This window comes from Cryptotermes secundus, unplaced genomic scaffold (assembly GCF_002891405.2).
Source record: "Cryptotermes secundus unplaced genomic scaffold, Csec_1.0 scaffold62, whole genome shotgun sequence".
Taxonomy (NCBI): domain Eukaryota; kingdom Metazoa; phylum Arthropoda; class Insecta; order Blattodea; family Kalotermitidae; genus Cryptotermes; species Cryptotermes secundus.
The window spans coordinates 2339936-2357073 of NW_019727786.1; the positions used below are offsets into that span (position 1 = coordinate 2339936).

General features: G+C 39.1%; 3 protein-coding genes across 6 annotated transcripts in view; 2 read left to right on the forward strand and 1 right to left on the reverse strand.

The window, feature by feature from the left end:
• Positions 1-2690, forward strand: part of LOC111864901 (sentrin-specific protease 1) — a 38628-nt gene extending 35938 nt beyond the window's left edge. For all 4 annotated transcript variants that reach the window (XM_023852501.2, XM_023852498.2, XM_023852500.2 and 1 more), the window contains exon 15: positions 199-2690. In XM_023852501.2, the coding sequence (XP_023708269.1) occupies positions 199-360 (162 nt within the window). In that variant the 3' untranslated portion in view covers positions 361-2690. The remainder of the gene's footprint in view (positions 1-198) is intronic.
• Positions 2691-5515: 2825 nt separating this feature from the next.
• The window catches only part of LOC111864903, a 50834-nt gene continuing 39211 nt past the window's right edge, over positions 5516-17138 (reverse strand). The window contains exons 3-6 of the mRNA XM_023852503.2: positions 12620-12734; positions 11813-11973; positions 10140-10288; positions 5516-8163 (exon numbers count right to left, since the gene is read on the reverse strand). Of these exons, the coding sequence (XP_023708271.1) occupies positions 6970-8163; positions 10140-10288; positions 11813-11973; positions 12620-12734 (1619 nt within the window). The 3' untranslated portion in view covers positions 5516-6969. The remainder of the gene's footprint in view (positions 8164-10139; positions 10289-11812; positions 11974-12619; positions 12735-17138) is intronic.
• Positions 12780-17138, forward strand: part of LOC117282344 — a 35610-nt gene continuing 31251 nt past the window's right edge. The window contains exon 1 of the mRNA XM_033751619.1: positions 12780-14316. Within this exon, the coding sequence (XP_033607510.1) occupies positions 13432-14316 (885 nt within the window). The 5' untranslated portion in view covers positions 12780-13431. The remainder of the gene's footprint in view (positions 14317-17138) is intronic.

Below are 17138 nucleotides of genomic sequence, written 5' to 3' on the forward strand. Positions count from 1 at the left end.
TTTTTTTTGTTTTTTGTTTTTTGTTTCCGTATGGGACATTTCTATTTATTAGAGGTAATTTTATTCTGATTTTAATTTATTTGTCAGGAATGGAGGAATTTTCAGCTGAAAGTGGTTTCATTTTCTAGTATGATATTTATGTAGACAGATTTTACCATACATTTGAAATAAAATAACCTAATTCTGTTCTGTCTGCAGAAAATCCCACAGCAGATGAATGGCAGTGACTGTGGCATGTTTTCATGCATGTATGCTGAGTTCCTTTGTCGCAATGCTAATATCACTTTCACCCAAGAAGATATGCCTTACTTCCGCCGCAAGATGGTGTATGAGATTTATACTTGCAAACTTCTCTTGTAATTTTGAAAGAACAACATATAATGGCCTGCAATATGTGAAGTAACTATGTATCTGTATTCTTCCTTAGTTTAATTATAGTTCATATGTAAACACGAATTATATCGAGTTCATGAAGATCATCATCATCATCATCACTTCAGAACGTCAGTTTCTTTGGAGGCTTATATGTTAATATTGTATAGGTGTGAACAGTTTAATTCTTTAGTTGGAAACAAGATGGCGTCCATTGGATTATACTGTTTAATGGAGTTTCATTTTTACTATTATGTTACTCTGTAAACTTAAAAAATGTTTTTCTTTTTCCTTTCAAATTCGTATGGAGGCAGGCATAAGAAGTAAGACAGTTATTAACAGTAACTGATTATGTGACTGCTGTAGTAAATAATGAGGTGGAAATAGAATTCACTTGTGAATCTTCTTTGATTATCAGTTTATGTCATGAAATATTGCAAAAATGCAAATTCCGATAGCTTATGTAACCTGTAGAATATTTCCTTGAAGATGATCTGAGAGATGCTGGGCAAACTGTTGTATTGCATTCTCATGGTTTAATACATTAATTAACATTGAAAACAATTTTCTGTTCTTCGCTTTAAGTAGTTTCCACTTGTTTGCTTTGCTGAACCAGCACTGAATTTCTCCAGGAATACACACTACATGTCAGCTTATTAACACAGACAAACTAAGTCCATGAACTGTTTTTTGGAACAAGGTGTACTATGAATTACTATCACTACCATCTCATAAGAGACGAGAAAAAAAGCCTGGAATGTGACATGTGACTGTGTTGGCCACAGTAAGTAATTGTCTTTTGTACATGAATAATATAGGTATGTTTGTTCTTTTCCTCAAAATCTTTTACAGGCCTGTGTTCCTGTGTGGAGTCTATGTCCCAGGTCATTAAGCATGTACTGTACTGTTCGTGGACGAGGCTGAAACCTGCGACATGGTCTTCCTGAAATTCTGTATCACTTTTGTTTGCAATGAAGAAGTACTGAGTTCATTACTTGTTGCGTTAACCACACTTCTCTTCCATTTATCAAATAAATATTAAGTTACTTCTGTATGTCTTAATTTTTAATTTTTCCTATTCTGCATTTCTTCCCAGTAGTTAAGAGTTTAATATTGCTGATAAAGTCATTCTGACTGCTAATACCGGCAGTTTACTGTAATCATTTACTTCAGTCATATACTTGTCCAGTACCACAGTCTAGCTTTTCTTGAGTATGGAAGTAATGTGTTTTGATTTCATTCATATCATCTGTATGAACAATGATCTTCTGCCAGAATGCATTTACCTCATTTCATAATTTAAACAAAGAGTAGATACCAAAGTGATTTCGTTAAGGAGTCTAAAATAATCAAATCAAAAAGATTTGTGTCAGCTAAAAAGACATGAAGAGACTTTTCCATCAGCAGTCAGAATTGTTTGAAAGGAAACACCTGTTTTTTCATTTCTGATGTATGAGTATTTGAAAGAACATGTAAAAGAATGTACTTACATATTATTTTAGTTCAAGGTAAGGCAATATTTGATAATGGAAAAGCAGTGCGAAATTACCAGTGTTATCAGGCATATTCTAAGTAATTTGGAATATATATTCATGATCAGTAATGATGGGGTGTGTGTGAATTTCATTTCTTTTTACTGGATCAGGATCAATTTGACCTTGATTTGAAAGATGGTTTTTCAGTCTGAAACTTCAAGAATTTTCTGTTGCTTTGTGCAGTAGCGCACAGACTGCCTGATCCATCGCAGTAGTACTAGTTGGCAACACTAGTGCAAATTAAGTTCTCAGTAAAGACTGTCTCTCTTTCTGCCCCAGGAGAAAAGGAGGTGGGCCTGAACTGATTACAATAGTTCACAAACATTTTTTATTGAAAAGTGATATTATGAAAACTGATAAGTGCCTAGTTTATAAACTGTGATTACAGTGAAATATGTGGTCTAATATAGAACATTCTTGTTGTCATCTTAAGTATTGAAATGTTCCTAAATTATTTCAAACTGAAAATGTCAGTATTGTACATACCTAATGATGACCATGGGATAGAACATGTATAATATAATGACTGCATTATTACTGGAATTAGTTTTTCAATTTTTGTTGTACATGATGTAGGATAGTAAGTACTTCTCCCTAAACCCATTGCTGTAGACTTACAGGATGGTCTTACCTGACGTTACAATCTGACTTCATAATTTGCATTCCTTATGTTAGTAATTTGACTGTAACCATTTGTAGGCATATACAAACACTTCTGTAACCTACTGTTGGATATGTCTTGTTTGTACAAATGTTACCAAAATAAATATCCTGATGAAAATATTGTGGTCAATTCTAGAATGAATTTCAGCTTCATGGTAGGCTAAGTATTGTCTTCATTGATTCAATATTTTATTATTTGTACTGGGCTCAAAATTCCCTTTCTAGTGTCTCCTTGGTGGTCCCTCTTCACCCTGCATGTCATAATTTCATATACAGAGAAACTCCATTTAAAGTTTCTGTAGGGGACAGTGGATTTGAACACTAAATAGGGCAGTCTTAAATTGAGGAATAAGATGTAAATTACCATTAAAGTATATACCTTGTATTCGTTACATGCTATGGATACAATTCTCATCTGGAACACTGAGTAACCTGACTGAGTACTTTTGTGATTTTCCCCAGTCCACCCAGGCTAATGCTAAATTTCCTCAAATCCTTTCATTTCGTCATTCATCTGTTATTGTACCATTTATCTGGTCCGCATACTGACAGGGTCATGAAGTAAACCACATCCAAATGCTCAAAACTGAGTACATCTTATAAAAATAAAATTTGTGTGATAGTTATACAGTAACATATTTTTATTCAAACAGATTGTGACATTATAAAAAAAATTATCTCAGTAGACAGTCTCATGACTAAGGTAATCAAACCAGTAACTTACAGTTATGAAGCAGAATTGTTAACTGCTGTACTGTGATGTTAGATTTCATGAAATAGGTGTGTGAGGATTTTTTGAGTAATTATGTAACTTGAGAAGTTTCTTTAATGAGATTTTCTATTTTTAAATCCATGCAAACATGAATAAGAAATTACAACTTCAACACTTAATTCATTTGTGTAAATTATATATATATCATTAAACAGTTTATCTCTAAAAGTCATACAACAGTTTGTATTTGTTTAGACATGTCAACAGTACAAATATGTATTATCTTCATAAATATGAATTAAATTAGATTAAATTTATAAAATATGTTAAATTAACATATACGTATATTATATAATTAACAAACAGTGTTGGTTTTAATCTGAAGAATCCAGATGTTCATGTTGCTTTCTGTAGATAATAATTAATGGTGATCTGAAAATTATGGCTGAACTAAAATATGGATTCTGGAATCATCATTGAATGAACATTGAGCTATGATTGAAATGACATGATTCATTAGGATAGATGCATTGTACTATATTCACAGATACTGTATCCTAAATTTGGCAACCACGCTATATCTAAATTGGCAAACCTGTGACTAAAATAATTTTCACTGATGGCTTTCTTAAGAATGAACAGATGTATGGAAAGATTAAGACACTATTAACTACTGTATGTTGAAAACTAGACAGGAATTGGATCTTTTATGTATATACAGAGGTACGCATACTGGAAATGTAAAATTTCTCACAAGTGCACGAATTGAAAATAATGTAATAAACCTTGCTAGTTATCTCTGGCTGGTATTCAGTTTGTACAAAGGAACAAGAGTTTTTGTGTCTTCAGGATTGTAAAACGTGTAGGCATGGAAGTACCTGAGACTGGATCACCTCTTTATGTGTTAGCAAGTGTATATAGAGTTGAGAACTACATATCCAGATTATGACACAGTTCTTAAAAAATAACAATTTTCAAGCTTATGCGTAGGAAAAAGAGACAAACAATTCACAACATCTAGCACACCTGAAAGCCATCAGCAATTAATATGCATCATTTACCTCTATATTTAGTTTACATTCAAGAGCAACATTTTTAGTACTAAAGGTATATTCTCTCATTATCAATAAAGAAGGTATAGTTTGCCACCAGCAGATACTTTATCATAATTACATATATTCATGTAACTTAATTACAAGATCTTACACCATACTTAAGCTGTTCATTTCTTATACTACATCTTAAAGTTATTTTCTATTGCAGTTTACTTAAATATGCTTTTGTAATGGTGGAGGCTGCATAGCAAAGGTAAAGTTCTCCTTATGCTTAATTAATTAAGTACCACGCCATGAAGGCAATTGGGGAGTGGAGGTATAGTTCCACCATTCTTGACTTCAGCACTAGATTGAAGTGACTGGTGAATTTTACGCCCTGGTTGCTGTACCCCAGGAAAAGACATCCAAGTAGCCATTGGATAGGAGGCTAGGTGGGCCCCAAGCTGGTCTGAACACTGGAGCAGAGATAAATGTCTTTCATCTGTCAGAAATCAGTCCCCAGCAATCCAGTCATTAGCTGTCACTATACTAACTGAGCTATCTTGGCTCATTATGTTGTGTGTTTCCAGTTGTTATCTGGAGGTCCTTAAAAATCACAGAAAAATGCAATCAGGATATTCATCCTGTGGGCTGAGAATCAAATCCAAGCAGGAGTGCTGATCACACATCTGTGGAAATGAGATCTGAATTCTGAACTGGCATTTTCTGTCTGTTGCAATGTATCCTGAAAATCTAATCTCATAGATGCTTGTGGGAAAATGCATTGTGCTTGCAAATACTCTTAAATTAAAATAAACTAGGAATGAGTCAGTGAAAGTTCGCAGAGTTATCCCTTCAGTGTAGATGAAGCACTAATAGAAAACACATCTAGTAATCTACGATAAGGTATTTAAAATTGTCATCTGTACTGGAGGTATACTTCTTACTTACTTTTTTGTTCCAAAAATTGGTCCATAGAAAGTGTGCCCCACAGTTGTTTCTTTCTTGCCCTGTCATAATTTTAAGGGAAGATGTTTTACTCACCAATTTTTCCACAGTTTATTCATGAGAAGCATATGTCCCAGTTTAAAACATTTCTGAATTCTGTTTTAGAAATAGTAATTTGATCAAAGCTATGGTGATGCAGTCTGTAAGTATGGTGTTTGCTAAAGTGATACTTGGTGTCATTTTCATTCCACTTTTTTTTTGCACTTATGGCAGAGCTGCTGGGAAATTGTCAAGAATAATTAGTTTGAAATGTCATAACACTTTATCGGGACTTCAAAGAAAATATATTTACGTGTTTCACATAATTCTGGGGCCATAAGAGAAAACACACTTCTCTTATTGAAATGTGAAGAGAATACACAATTGAAAGATCAAGTCATTCATGACAATTTGTTGTGCTGTACGTGCAGTCAACTTATTTGCGTGCCTTAGTAATGCAGGACGGGAGACAGGACGGTGCAATTGCGTGATTAATGCGTGAAATTAGGCAAACTGCATGATGTGCATACCATCTACTTTCATCTGCTGCTATCTCTATCAAAATACAAATATTCTGTAACTATGCAAGAACTTGAAGCTATTGTGGTATCGTGTGTTTAAATCTGTGAAATTGCTCTGTAATATATGAGAAATTAGTAATTGCATATGTCCATATTTTTTCTTTGGGGATTATGATTGTATGGAATCATTTATGATCACATGTTCTGAAGTCTTTAATTTGTGATGGATATGCACAGAACTTCTGCTGTTCAGTTCCTACACATTAAAAATGGCATTTAGCAGAACACAAGTGATATAATGCAATATGCCATTTGGCAGAGATAGGATGTACCTTTGATGGAATATTTGATCTCTGAATTTCCTTGTGTCTCCATGAACCGTTGCTTTTAAATCTGATAACAAGAATTTCTGTCTCAACACAAGTGAAGATATTTATAGTTCAATTTACAATAATTCCTAGAGGTATCCAGTTGCAGTAACAAGCCATCACTATAAATTAAACAGTGTATAACTTCTTAAGAAATGGAAGTGCTGCTGTTACATCTCTGTATCTGTGTAGCTCTGTAGAAACTCTATAATCATTGCTACAACGATCCAGTTGTGGTTCTAGTGACAATGTAATTACAAACTGAGTCCTGAACATATCTGCTTGAAGAATGGAGATACAATGTTACTAATCCATGCTTTTTTTTTCTGTGTACTAGTAGTACTCTAGGAACTACGTGTGACACATATTATGACATATGGTCACTGGTTTCCTTCAGGTGAGTGAGTTTATAAGCTGTTAAGCCTATATTCACAACAGATCAGTGGCTTTGGTACAGTTTTTTTTCTGATATCCTTTTGAATTGAGGTTAATTAGTTGTTAGTGTCTGATGTCAAAATGTTGGCAGGCTTAGAAAGGGTGACTGAATTTAGTTTGATGAGTAGAATTCAAATTATTATTCAATTCTCAATCATAATCACTCTTGAAAATATTTAAATCTAGTTTCACAAACTTTAAATACAAATCCCTTTCATATCTTCTCAAGAAATGGTATGCTGTGTAGTTATCCAGAAACTGTTTGTGACAGGGATAGCAAAATACAGACAACTGACCAAGAACCTTTTTCTATTGAAGCATTTATGAGAATGAAGCAGTGATTCAACCCAATACCCGATTAAGAAAATAAGGATAGAATGAGTGACTTTGAGGTCTGATTAGCCTTCTTCCTCTGTTGGGTCGAGCAGGGACTTCTGGTTCAGTTTCAACAGGTTGAATCTGTTCTCCTTCGTCTTGTTGGTCATTATGTGAAGCCCAGTCACTCACTGATTTAATGCTATTTTCATTTGTCTGGTCATCTGTGCCATGTGGGACACCACGTAGAGGTGCTGGTAGCAACTTGCGGCGACGATTCTCCTCTTCACGGTCTTGTACCATCTGATCATTAGTTTCATTGTTATCCTTGGTTAGCACTGAGCTTTCCTTATAATTTGGGTTGATGGATTCTTCACCTGATACACTGATATTATCATTGCTTGAACTACTTACTGTTGTGTTCCTCATAATAAAGGTATCCATAGTTACTGAAACCGTTTCAGGTGGAAAGATTTCTTCTTTCATTGTCAAGTCTCCTGTGTTGTTTTTTATAGCATCATCTGTAAGTGAAACTGTAATGTCCTTGACTTCATTAAGTACACCCATTGATGCTGATGTTTCAGCATCAGTATTGGCAGTTGACAAGCCTGTAGGAGACATAATGATTGGTGTACTTAACATGCTTCCAGTTGCCTCTGTCTCCTCTGTGTGTTTGTCCATAATAATTGTTTTCTGCACCATGTCTTTAATGGTAACAGATGTATCATCTGGCACAACTGTTATGAAATATTCTGTATGCACCTGTTTCGTTGCTGCTGTTGTTCTGGGGTCTGTGGTGGTGTAGGACTGCTGCTCATGGTCGCCAGTCAAAGTCAAGCCATCTGTCGCTGATACCACTTCAGGGGCTGTAAATTCTTGAGTTGTAACATTTATTTCTTCAAGGGTGTCACTGGTCATGGTGACAGTTTCCACTGTACTTGAAGTGCTTGTAACAATATAAGTGCTAGTACCAGTGCTGTTGATCTCCTCTGCTTCTGTATTGAGGCTCCTGGATGTTCTCAGTAGCAGGGGGCTGACGTCATCTGCATCACGGCGGTGTCTGGTTGGTGGTTGGTGGGATTCGGTTCTACCTGCACTGCTCTCACTAGGTGTGCCCAAAGTGGAACTGCTTGCTGATACGGGTCTATCTTCTTCTTCTGCCTCATGGCTTGACTCATTCCCATTGTCACATGACAACTGATGAATCATCTCACTGCGGTCCTATTGAACATGAAATATGAACCCTGTACTTCCTTACAGATTTCTAAATTTAAGGACAGTAAATAGAGAAGACTATTCTAGGATACAAACAGCATAGCAGGTGGCTATGAACTGTGCCATAGCAAGAATTATCAAGTGCTGATAGTTAAACCAAAGAGCATCAGTCAGTTTTCAGTCTACATTCAATATTTTGAAAAAATAAAATGAGGCTTATGAGATAACCTTGCTGTCCTGGTGTCACCCACTATCAGTGCTAGGCAACAGTTCGGTAAACATGTTTGTGTGTCAATGAATACACATGCAACAATAGAAGAACTGTTGAATGCTGTTTTCTGTGCAGTTTGTGTCATATCAAATACCCAATATGCAGTGAAAGGCAAGTAGGCCATTAGCTCTTCCCAGAACTTCTTGTTAGTACTTGTACCAGCCTCTTCATCTTATGCTTGCATGTTCAGACAGATGTCTCAACAATGTTTCTTATAGTGAAGTCTCTCTTGGCATTATTCACCTTAAAAAAAAAAACAAATCCCGTGGCCTGTAGTCCACAAGCAAACTATACCGAACAAGTGACCGCAGCTTGTCGGCGAAGTTAGTGCCAACTTTAGTGGATAGAGGGTGTTGTGTGGTCAGTGCAACAGATCCCCATGGCCGTTAATCTCGGTTTTTTAGACAGGAGTCACTATTTCCTTGAAATAGCTCCTCAGTTATCCTCATGAGGCTGAATGAACCCCGTTCCAGACTCACCGCTTCTCAGAAAACGTGGTAGCGCCGGGAGTCGAACCCAGGACCTTTGAATCTGTATCCAGGAACTCTGACCACTAGACCACAGAGGCCTTCACCGTGCTGAAATCCTAGTATAATGGTATAAGGAATAGGATGTGCTTTGTAAAGCTTCTGTTTCAATTTAATTTGTTTCATTCTGGTCCATCACACTAACAATATTATAAAAAGATAAAACAGTTCCGTCCAGTGTGACTGGTGAAGATTTTTCTTATTTCAATTCTTCAGTCCTTCATCATCAGAGGGACGTCAATACAGTTTGGAAACTACTATTACAATAGATGTAATAGATATATATATATCTTTTTCTTATTTGTTATTTTAAAGGTCAAGGGACTATGTCCTCATCTTTAATTGCATAATAGCTATAGTTGTCCATTTTGGAATTTGACTCTATAGCTTTATCTTCTATTTTAGCCCGACTCTGACATTATTTACTCCAGCTGTTACATTATGCATGGCCACAGCTTCTAGGATTCATGCATATGATGTTTTAAATTTTTGTCTGAACCCCCACAGATGTTTTATATATATCTAGGCTTGTGTTGGTTGTGGTATCTGGAGGTGGGGACTACCTATGGGAATTGACCTTTTACTTGAAGATGGAGGCAAAGTCCTGGTTCTTTCAATTAAAAAATGGGATGATGAATAATGTCCAGGAAGTCAATAATTATAGCTTTTTGTGGAAATGTCCCATGTTTAATATGAACAAAATTCATCTGGCAGTGTAGTTGCTGACATTATGTCACAGACAGACTGACAGACATAACCTCCACATAAGTTGTTTCCTCCTGCTGTGTCAAGAAATTGTAAAAGTAACAAATGAAGTTCCACAAACCTGGAAAAGCAAAATAAACACGAGAAAATTGAATAAATTACATAAAGTATATATTTATTTCACACATAAACTGACAACCTGACTAACAGTGTGGTAGTAGAGTCCAGAGATCTAACATCACTAAATCAAAGCCTGGATTTTGACCCAGTCCTAAGCTAGTTCAATCCACTTCCCATACTCAACTCCAAAAATCATAATGTTAACACTCTCACCTCATTTCTGGTTTGCCAGTACATTTCATGGTATAATTATTGTTCTGGCACATTTAGGAAAATAATAAAGTATTGCAGATACATACTGATCAAACAGTTCTTTTGAGATTCACAGAATGTGAGGTGAACAATCTTTACACACTTACAGCTTGTCCCTTGCATGCTATTCTTCGAGTTCCATCCAGCCCACAGTCAGATGTTAATTCCACAGCAGCTTGCTCTGGCAGGTAAGTTACTGTCAGTGATGGGAGTGCTGTCAGCATGCAGCCATTCTCTTTCCGTGCCCATGGTGGAACTGTAACAATATGAATAAGACTGTTTGTTCTAGTAACTTTGACAGGTGAATTCTTATTTCACACTGTTCATAGCACTTCAGTCAAAAATGTGTTCTTTTCAATGAATTTGATTTGTTTCATTCTGGTCCATCACACTAACAGTATTACAAATATTATAACTTGTCTTCATGTTCGAAATTGTCAGTTTTGCCACTGAACTAGAAGGGTAATTCCTCTGATATATTTCTTGAGATTGAGTGATGGCGGAGGCCCGTTCCCATGCCGACACAGACCGTGAGATTTAGATGTCTGTTTTATCTCTCACACAAATGGCAGGCTGATTCCGACTGATCCGTATCAAGGCCCCTTCAAAATTGCTCCAACGCGCCCAAAACTCATATCACTAAAAAGTCTTCCCGAAAAGTGTATTGCGACCACCACCACCACGATTCACAATACGAAACTCAAGAGTACTGAAAGTAGAGATGAGCCCGTTTTATAGTCAAAAGGCTCTAGATGCGATTACTGGTAAAAAACGGATCCCGATTAAAGAAACCTACGCTCTTGGTGGAAGAACACAGTGGGAAGCAAGCGTAGACGTGTTTACTAGCCAAACTCTTTAGTTTGTAGACCGTTCAAATGAAGTAGGGTGCGTCTGTCATCGATTCCCTGGATGGGATGACGACTGAAGAAGTCAAGTTTGCCTTTACTGAGGAGGCTGTGTTAAGAGCGTACAGTAAACCGGGGAAAGAGATGCGATTCTCGACGGTGAATAATCGACGCAAACCCATTCACTCCTTTGACCGTATTCCAGAGTTTTCAGAACCTTGCATTGCCGACCACCATCAGTGCTGGATATGAAAAGGCCAATCTGCGTCCGTACATACGCACTCCAACGAACTACTTGTAGTGTCATCGACTTTGAGGTATCCAATACAAATGCACATCTAGCCCGCTCTGCGTTATATGGGACGAAGATGGTCACGGTAAGGCACTGTGTCCTGGCGCACCTCATTACATTAACTGCAATGGCACCCACGCCTTAAGTGACAAGAGCTGCCCTGTGTCTCCGGATGAGAAGGCCACCCATGAAGGGCCTTAATTTCCTGGAAGCTCGAAAGTAATGCCTTGAGGGCAAACCTAGGAAGATGAATCAATCTCATTCATCGTTTCTTCACCAATTGCATGCATACGAAAATTGTGAAGTTCACATAGAACATTACGCTGGGGCGACGATTTCTGGGGAGGGCTCCTGTGTGGCTTGATGGGTGGGTGCCGGAATTTTGGGGTTGTGAGCTGCTTCGTCTTTGAGCTGGGTGTGAGTGGGGGCAATATGATAGCAAGGGCGTTCATGTCCCTAGTGGGCGCTGCGCGGCATCGCTTCCTAGGGCACCGTCGTTTAGTTCTCTGTTATTGTACTTACATCTTTCAATTTTAGCTCGATTTTCCCGTGAAAATAGCCTTAGAAGCTGACACGCCTCTAAGTTCTTCCCCCGCAAGCACCCAAACACACATTAACCAATAGCAGGAAAAGAGGTACATACCAGGGAGTTCACATATGAAGGAGGCAGTTTCTGGACCGCCACAATTGAGGCTGTGCCAACGAAAGTCTGCTGCCGGGTCTATGGCAGCACAAAGGGCTGCCTCGGACTTAGGAATTTGCTCCTGCCAATAGCCACCATCTTGAGCTAAAGTCTTGTAATCGCTGGAAAAGGAGTAAGTGTACAATGTGGTATGGTTGAAATAAATTCATATTTATCTGAACTCCTTCAGTATGTTCCAAAACTTTTCTGAGATTTGTTAGGATGCAAAGAATGCTTTAATGTCAGGAACATACGTATTCCCCCCGGCATATCTTAGGTGGAAAACGATATTTTTAATTGATCTGATTTATTTAATACAAATGTTTAGAAATAGGTGGTGCGAACCACAGGCAGATATACAATTTGTCGCGAAAATCGTATCAAGAACTTAAGTAAATTAATTTCCACGCAAATTTTTCTCCTAACAATACTTATTTTCAAGAGAATGATTCTGTGATCAAATGTGCAGTATTCATTGCAGTAACAAAATATATATGGATATGCCTCCTATCCAATGGTTACCAGGGGCTCTTTCCCGGGGATGAAGTGGCTGGGGCGTGAAGCTGACCATCCACTTCCATCTAGTGTCGAGGTCAAGAAAGGTAGAGCCATACACCCATTCCCCCATACATCTTCATGGCTTGGTACTTAATAATTATGCAGACGGGCAGCTTTACCTTAATCCGTTCATATACCAATGTCTGCTATCTACAACAGATTACGGAATTCACTCTGAACAATTTAGAATATATGATACTGAATACTTACGTCCAAGAGAATTCATCATTCGGTCCCTTCTTTTTGAGGCCGATCCACACATTGGTGACCACGTCAAGTTCCTTCAGATAGGCTCGCGTAGTGTCATACTGATTGCTTGAATCAACTGAAATAGATATTACAACATAATTGTCTTTGGATTGTTCACCTTAAACCCCCATATGACAATATTTTGATGCGAACATTCTAAATTGATTATAACAGTATGCACAAAGGTGGTGACAGCAGTGAAAATAAAATTGAAATTTACACATTTTCGCACAAGATAAAGATAAAGAAGAACTGAAGAGAGATTAATGCAAATCTCGCTAAAATTATTTAAATTGGTTATAATTTAACATGGTTTATGATAGACTGCTATCTCTCATTATTTTTGTTTTATTATATTACCACTGTGGGACTTGTATGAAAGAGACAGTCAGTGAGGGACAGGAAACAGGTGTAGAGTAGTTGAAAAGAGCCGCAGAAGAGATAATGGTATTACCTTCTGTGATCAGGAGCGGCCGGGTAGAGCAGATGAGAGAAGCCGCTGAACAGAGAATTGGATTACAGTCTGTGATAGGTGGACTGTAGTTACAAGAAAACGCTGAGGAGAGAATTAGGAGACAGTTGGGGTTAGCGAGTGCGTACGGTCGGTAAACTGGAAGAGAATTGGTTTGACCAATACAAAAAAGAAGTTAAGGGAGACAGAGCGGCAAGCTTGAAGAACTTATGTAAAGAGTGACAATAAGCATAAGCAATTTGAATATGAAAGAGTAATATACAGTATGGGTTCTGGAGACCCTGTATATCATAACCCCTAAATGTGTTCCCCTTCCTGTATCCCTGGGACAAAGGTTTCATCTCGAGCAATAGTCGTGGCGGCTTTACGTCGGAGGTCGGTTACAGCGAGAATTGGCGCTTCCAATCTGGAGCACGTAACAGCGGAGGAGACCGGAAGTCTGCAAGCGGGACATCACGGAAACATCGAGGGAGAAGAGCAACTTCGTGGACTGAAAAAAAGTGAACAAATATATCGTGCACGGTTAGTTGGACTACGTTATATTAACAATAAGGGTGAACGAGTTGCGAACAGTAAAACATGTCAGAAGACAATCATACATAACGAAGAAAAAATCGAGGTGACGGAAGGTATCAGTGACACAGAGAATGGGGGAGAAATAGAGGAAGGAGTAAACGTGAAGAGTGAGCAAATAGAGGAGACAGAACCCCAGTTACAGACTCGAAACCAACAGACGAAAAGTGTAGAAAAGAGGGACAAGGATAGTACAATAGACATACCCGCCATGTTGTTAACCTTTATGGAAATATTGGAGGACAGAATGATGAAAATGGAAAATGACAGAGGAAACGGGAGTAAAATGGAAAATAGTATTAAAGAAGACGTGCATGAAATGCTGGCTGCATTCGCGAGGGACTCTGAATGTAAAATGAACCAACAGATAAATTCCGCGAACAACGAAGTTAAAGTCGTATCTGAGCGCACACACGGCCAGATTCAAGCGCTGACCGAAGTGGTGCGACATAATAAATCTAAGAGCAACAGTAACATGGAGTCTCTGCGCAATGACGTGACAGCAGTTCAAGCACAAATAGAACTACAGTCGCATGATGTGTGTGAGAGGATGTCCACGTTCGAGACCAGAGTGACAGATTTGAGGGTCATGACGGAACAGCAGCAGATTAAAGTAAGTTCGGAAATTGAAAAGGTTAATAATAAAGTAACTAACGCGTGTGAGGAATTAAGGGGCCAGCTAGAACTCTTACAGGACTCAGATCAGGAGAGTAGTAACGGTAAAGATGCAAACACTAGTGACGTCATGCCTGACAGCTGTCGAACTGACACCTCGGGTGGACATCCCTCGTCGAATTCTTGTATAAATACCAGTAATGTCGACGGCCATGCAAACAGTGGTCCGCAAATTAAGTATGTAAATGAAGCAGGTCTAGGAGGAGGCCCGCAGAGTTGCTCCCACAATAATGATTCCAGTAAGGAACTGACAGGCAATAATAACAACTGGGGATTTGTCAGAGGGACTCTGAATAACAGCCTTGATCTAGCTTTGCCGACTTTGGAAGGACTGCCCGAGCAGAATGCCAAAGCCCATTTAAATGCGTTAATATAATTTATACAGACTAAGAATGTCCCTCCACCGCTTCACTTAGCGGTAGCGAGACGCTCTGTGAACGGCATTTCAGTCACCACCTGGGCTGACGCTATATGGGATCAATTGAAGACATTCGATGACTTCCGGGATGCCTTCATAGACAAATTCTGTAGCCTACAGTGTCAAGCCAAGGTTAGATTAGAGATATATCAAGACCGGTATGATCCGCGATGAGGGTTGAGTTACGGGGATCACTTGTTGGAATACGCTGTCAAGGCCAAGTACTTAGAACCCTCGATGTCTAATTTCAAATTCCTAAACGCTTTAAAGCGCATTACCCTATCAGCGTAAGGAAAGCGTGGAACGTTGCCAAACAACGGACTCTGCAGGACGCGGCGGCATTTCTAACCCACGTGATGAGTCTCGAAGAGAACCCGGAGACGCTAGAGCCGAGACGACCCGTATACCAAGGACAACGCGATAATTACAGCAGGCAGCGTTCGGACCCACGAGATGACCACCGAGGGAGCTGGAATAGGAACCAAAGGCATGCGGGGAGCTATGAAAGCGGACCTGACGATCGCAACGCGTACAGGAACCAGGAGTGGCAAGGACGAGGGAGCTATCGCGGAGAAACCCGGAATCACGACCCAGACAGAGACGGGTGCAGGAGGAATCAAGCTGCGGCCGCGCCCACCCCTTCATACGGCACGGAAACGAGAGATCGACAAGACCGGCGGGAGGAANGCGAGGAAAACAGAAATTAGGCGCTATAGCGGCCGATATGGCGTCTACTGGCACGACAACAGGGGCCGATGTAATGGGATGCGAGGTTAAACACCCGAACGAGCGACATAATCCATATAAACAATTGGCAGCTTCAGGCGAGAACGAAATTAATTGTGACGGAGCAAATGTTTACTTAATTAATGCCAGAGAACTGACAACTTGTCCACGCGTTAGAGTGGCATTTGAAAACATTAGTTGCAACTTTATCATCGATACGGGGTCACAGGTATCGGTATTATCAGAAGAAAATCATCGGAAACTCAAATTTCACGAGGAGCCCGTGCAGTCGGTGGTACTTATGAGTGCTTTTGGGAACAAGACTTCGAGGGTAAGAAGACAAGCACTAATTCCCTTTCGGATTAATGATGACGAGTTGGAAAATAATTTTCTTATGTGCACTCAGCTGCTCAGTCCGGGTTTATTGGGTGCTGATTTTTTGTGTCCTTATCAATTTTCGATTGATTTTTGAACAAGCTGCATGGCACATTTTTGCCGTGAGAAAATTCAGAGTTTCGGTCCAAGGCGAAACGTTTACGCCAAGAGAAAAGGAGTACCACACGTTGAACAGCGTATGTATAAATGAACCTCCACCCCCACCCCCCTCAAAAATACTAGTGTATATCTAAATGTTTGCTGCTGGCACCTATGTATATGCGACTGAGCAAAGAAGGGTATGTTCTCAGAACGTTGCAGCGAGGTCTGGATGCGATGGAGACGCAGTGTGACCGCTGGAACAAAAGAAATGAAATGTTATGTCAGGAGAGTTAGATCGGTTGGGTGTCATCTCATATTGAACGGACGAAGAACTCCCTTCGTGAGTCATATACAACATCTGTATATTTTTCGGTAAGAGGATTAGATACAGAAATCATCGAGTCCAATGCCTTCAAAACATTTCTTGTTAGAGCATGTCCTTCATCGAAAAGTGAGCGATTAAGCTCTAAGTTGAAATGTACCGCCCACAGAGCATTGTTTATGTCTGCAATGCCGTATGCTTGCCTTGGGATTTGCGGCAAATACCCACGTTTCGAAAGTGCAGCGCTTAGAAATCAGGGTTCTCCGCAACAACCGACTAGAACGGTCAGCAACCAGAAGCCACAGAAGATCGTGAAAATGCAAATGTTCGGAATACAGGATAAGTTGCAGCCCGACAGAACACGAGGATGAAATTTTGCGGCGACGAAGCTTATGATCGTTGGGGTGACTAAATTGCCGGTCTAGTGTGAGCTAATGAAAATAATGCAGAATCTGTTGTGGACTGATAGGGGGCTTATACGTAGTGCCAAAAAGGACGTGTGCAGTATGTAGTATGTATAGTTGTAAAGGTCGTGACATGCAGTTTAAAGGAGGAAGGACGAAATATAGAAACTAATTGATTGTGAGAAGAGATAGATCCGTCTTGTCATCAGAAAGGATTCCTATTAAAGACCAAACAGTGAAGCTACTTCAAGACTAAGATCTGGTCAAGAGCGTCTGGATGGGCTCTAAATTAAGAGAAAGTGACTGGCCAACCGTCAGTCGTAAATTTACTTTGAAACGAAGCAAGAAATAAAGAGGAATTTTGTAAAGATAGAAACGAAGTGGTAGGATATGTGGAAGACGAAAGCGAATAG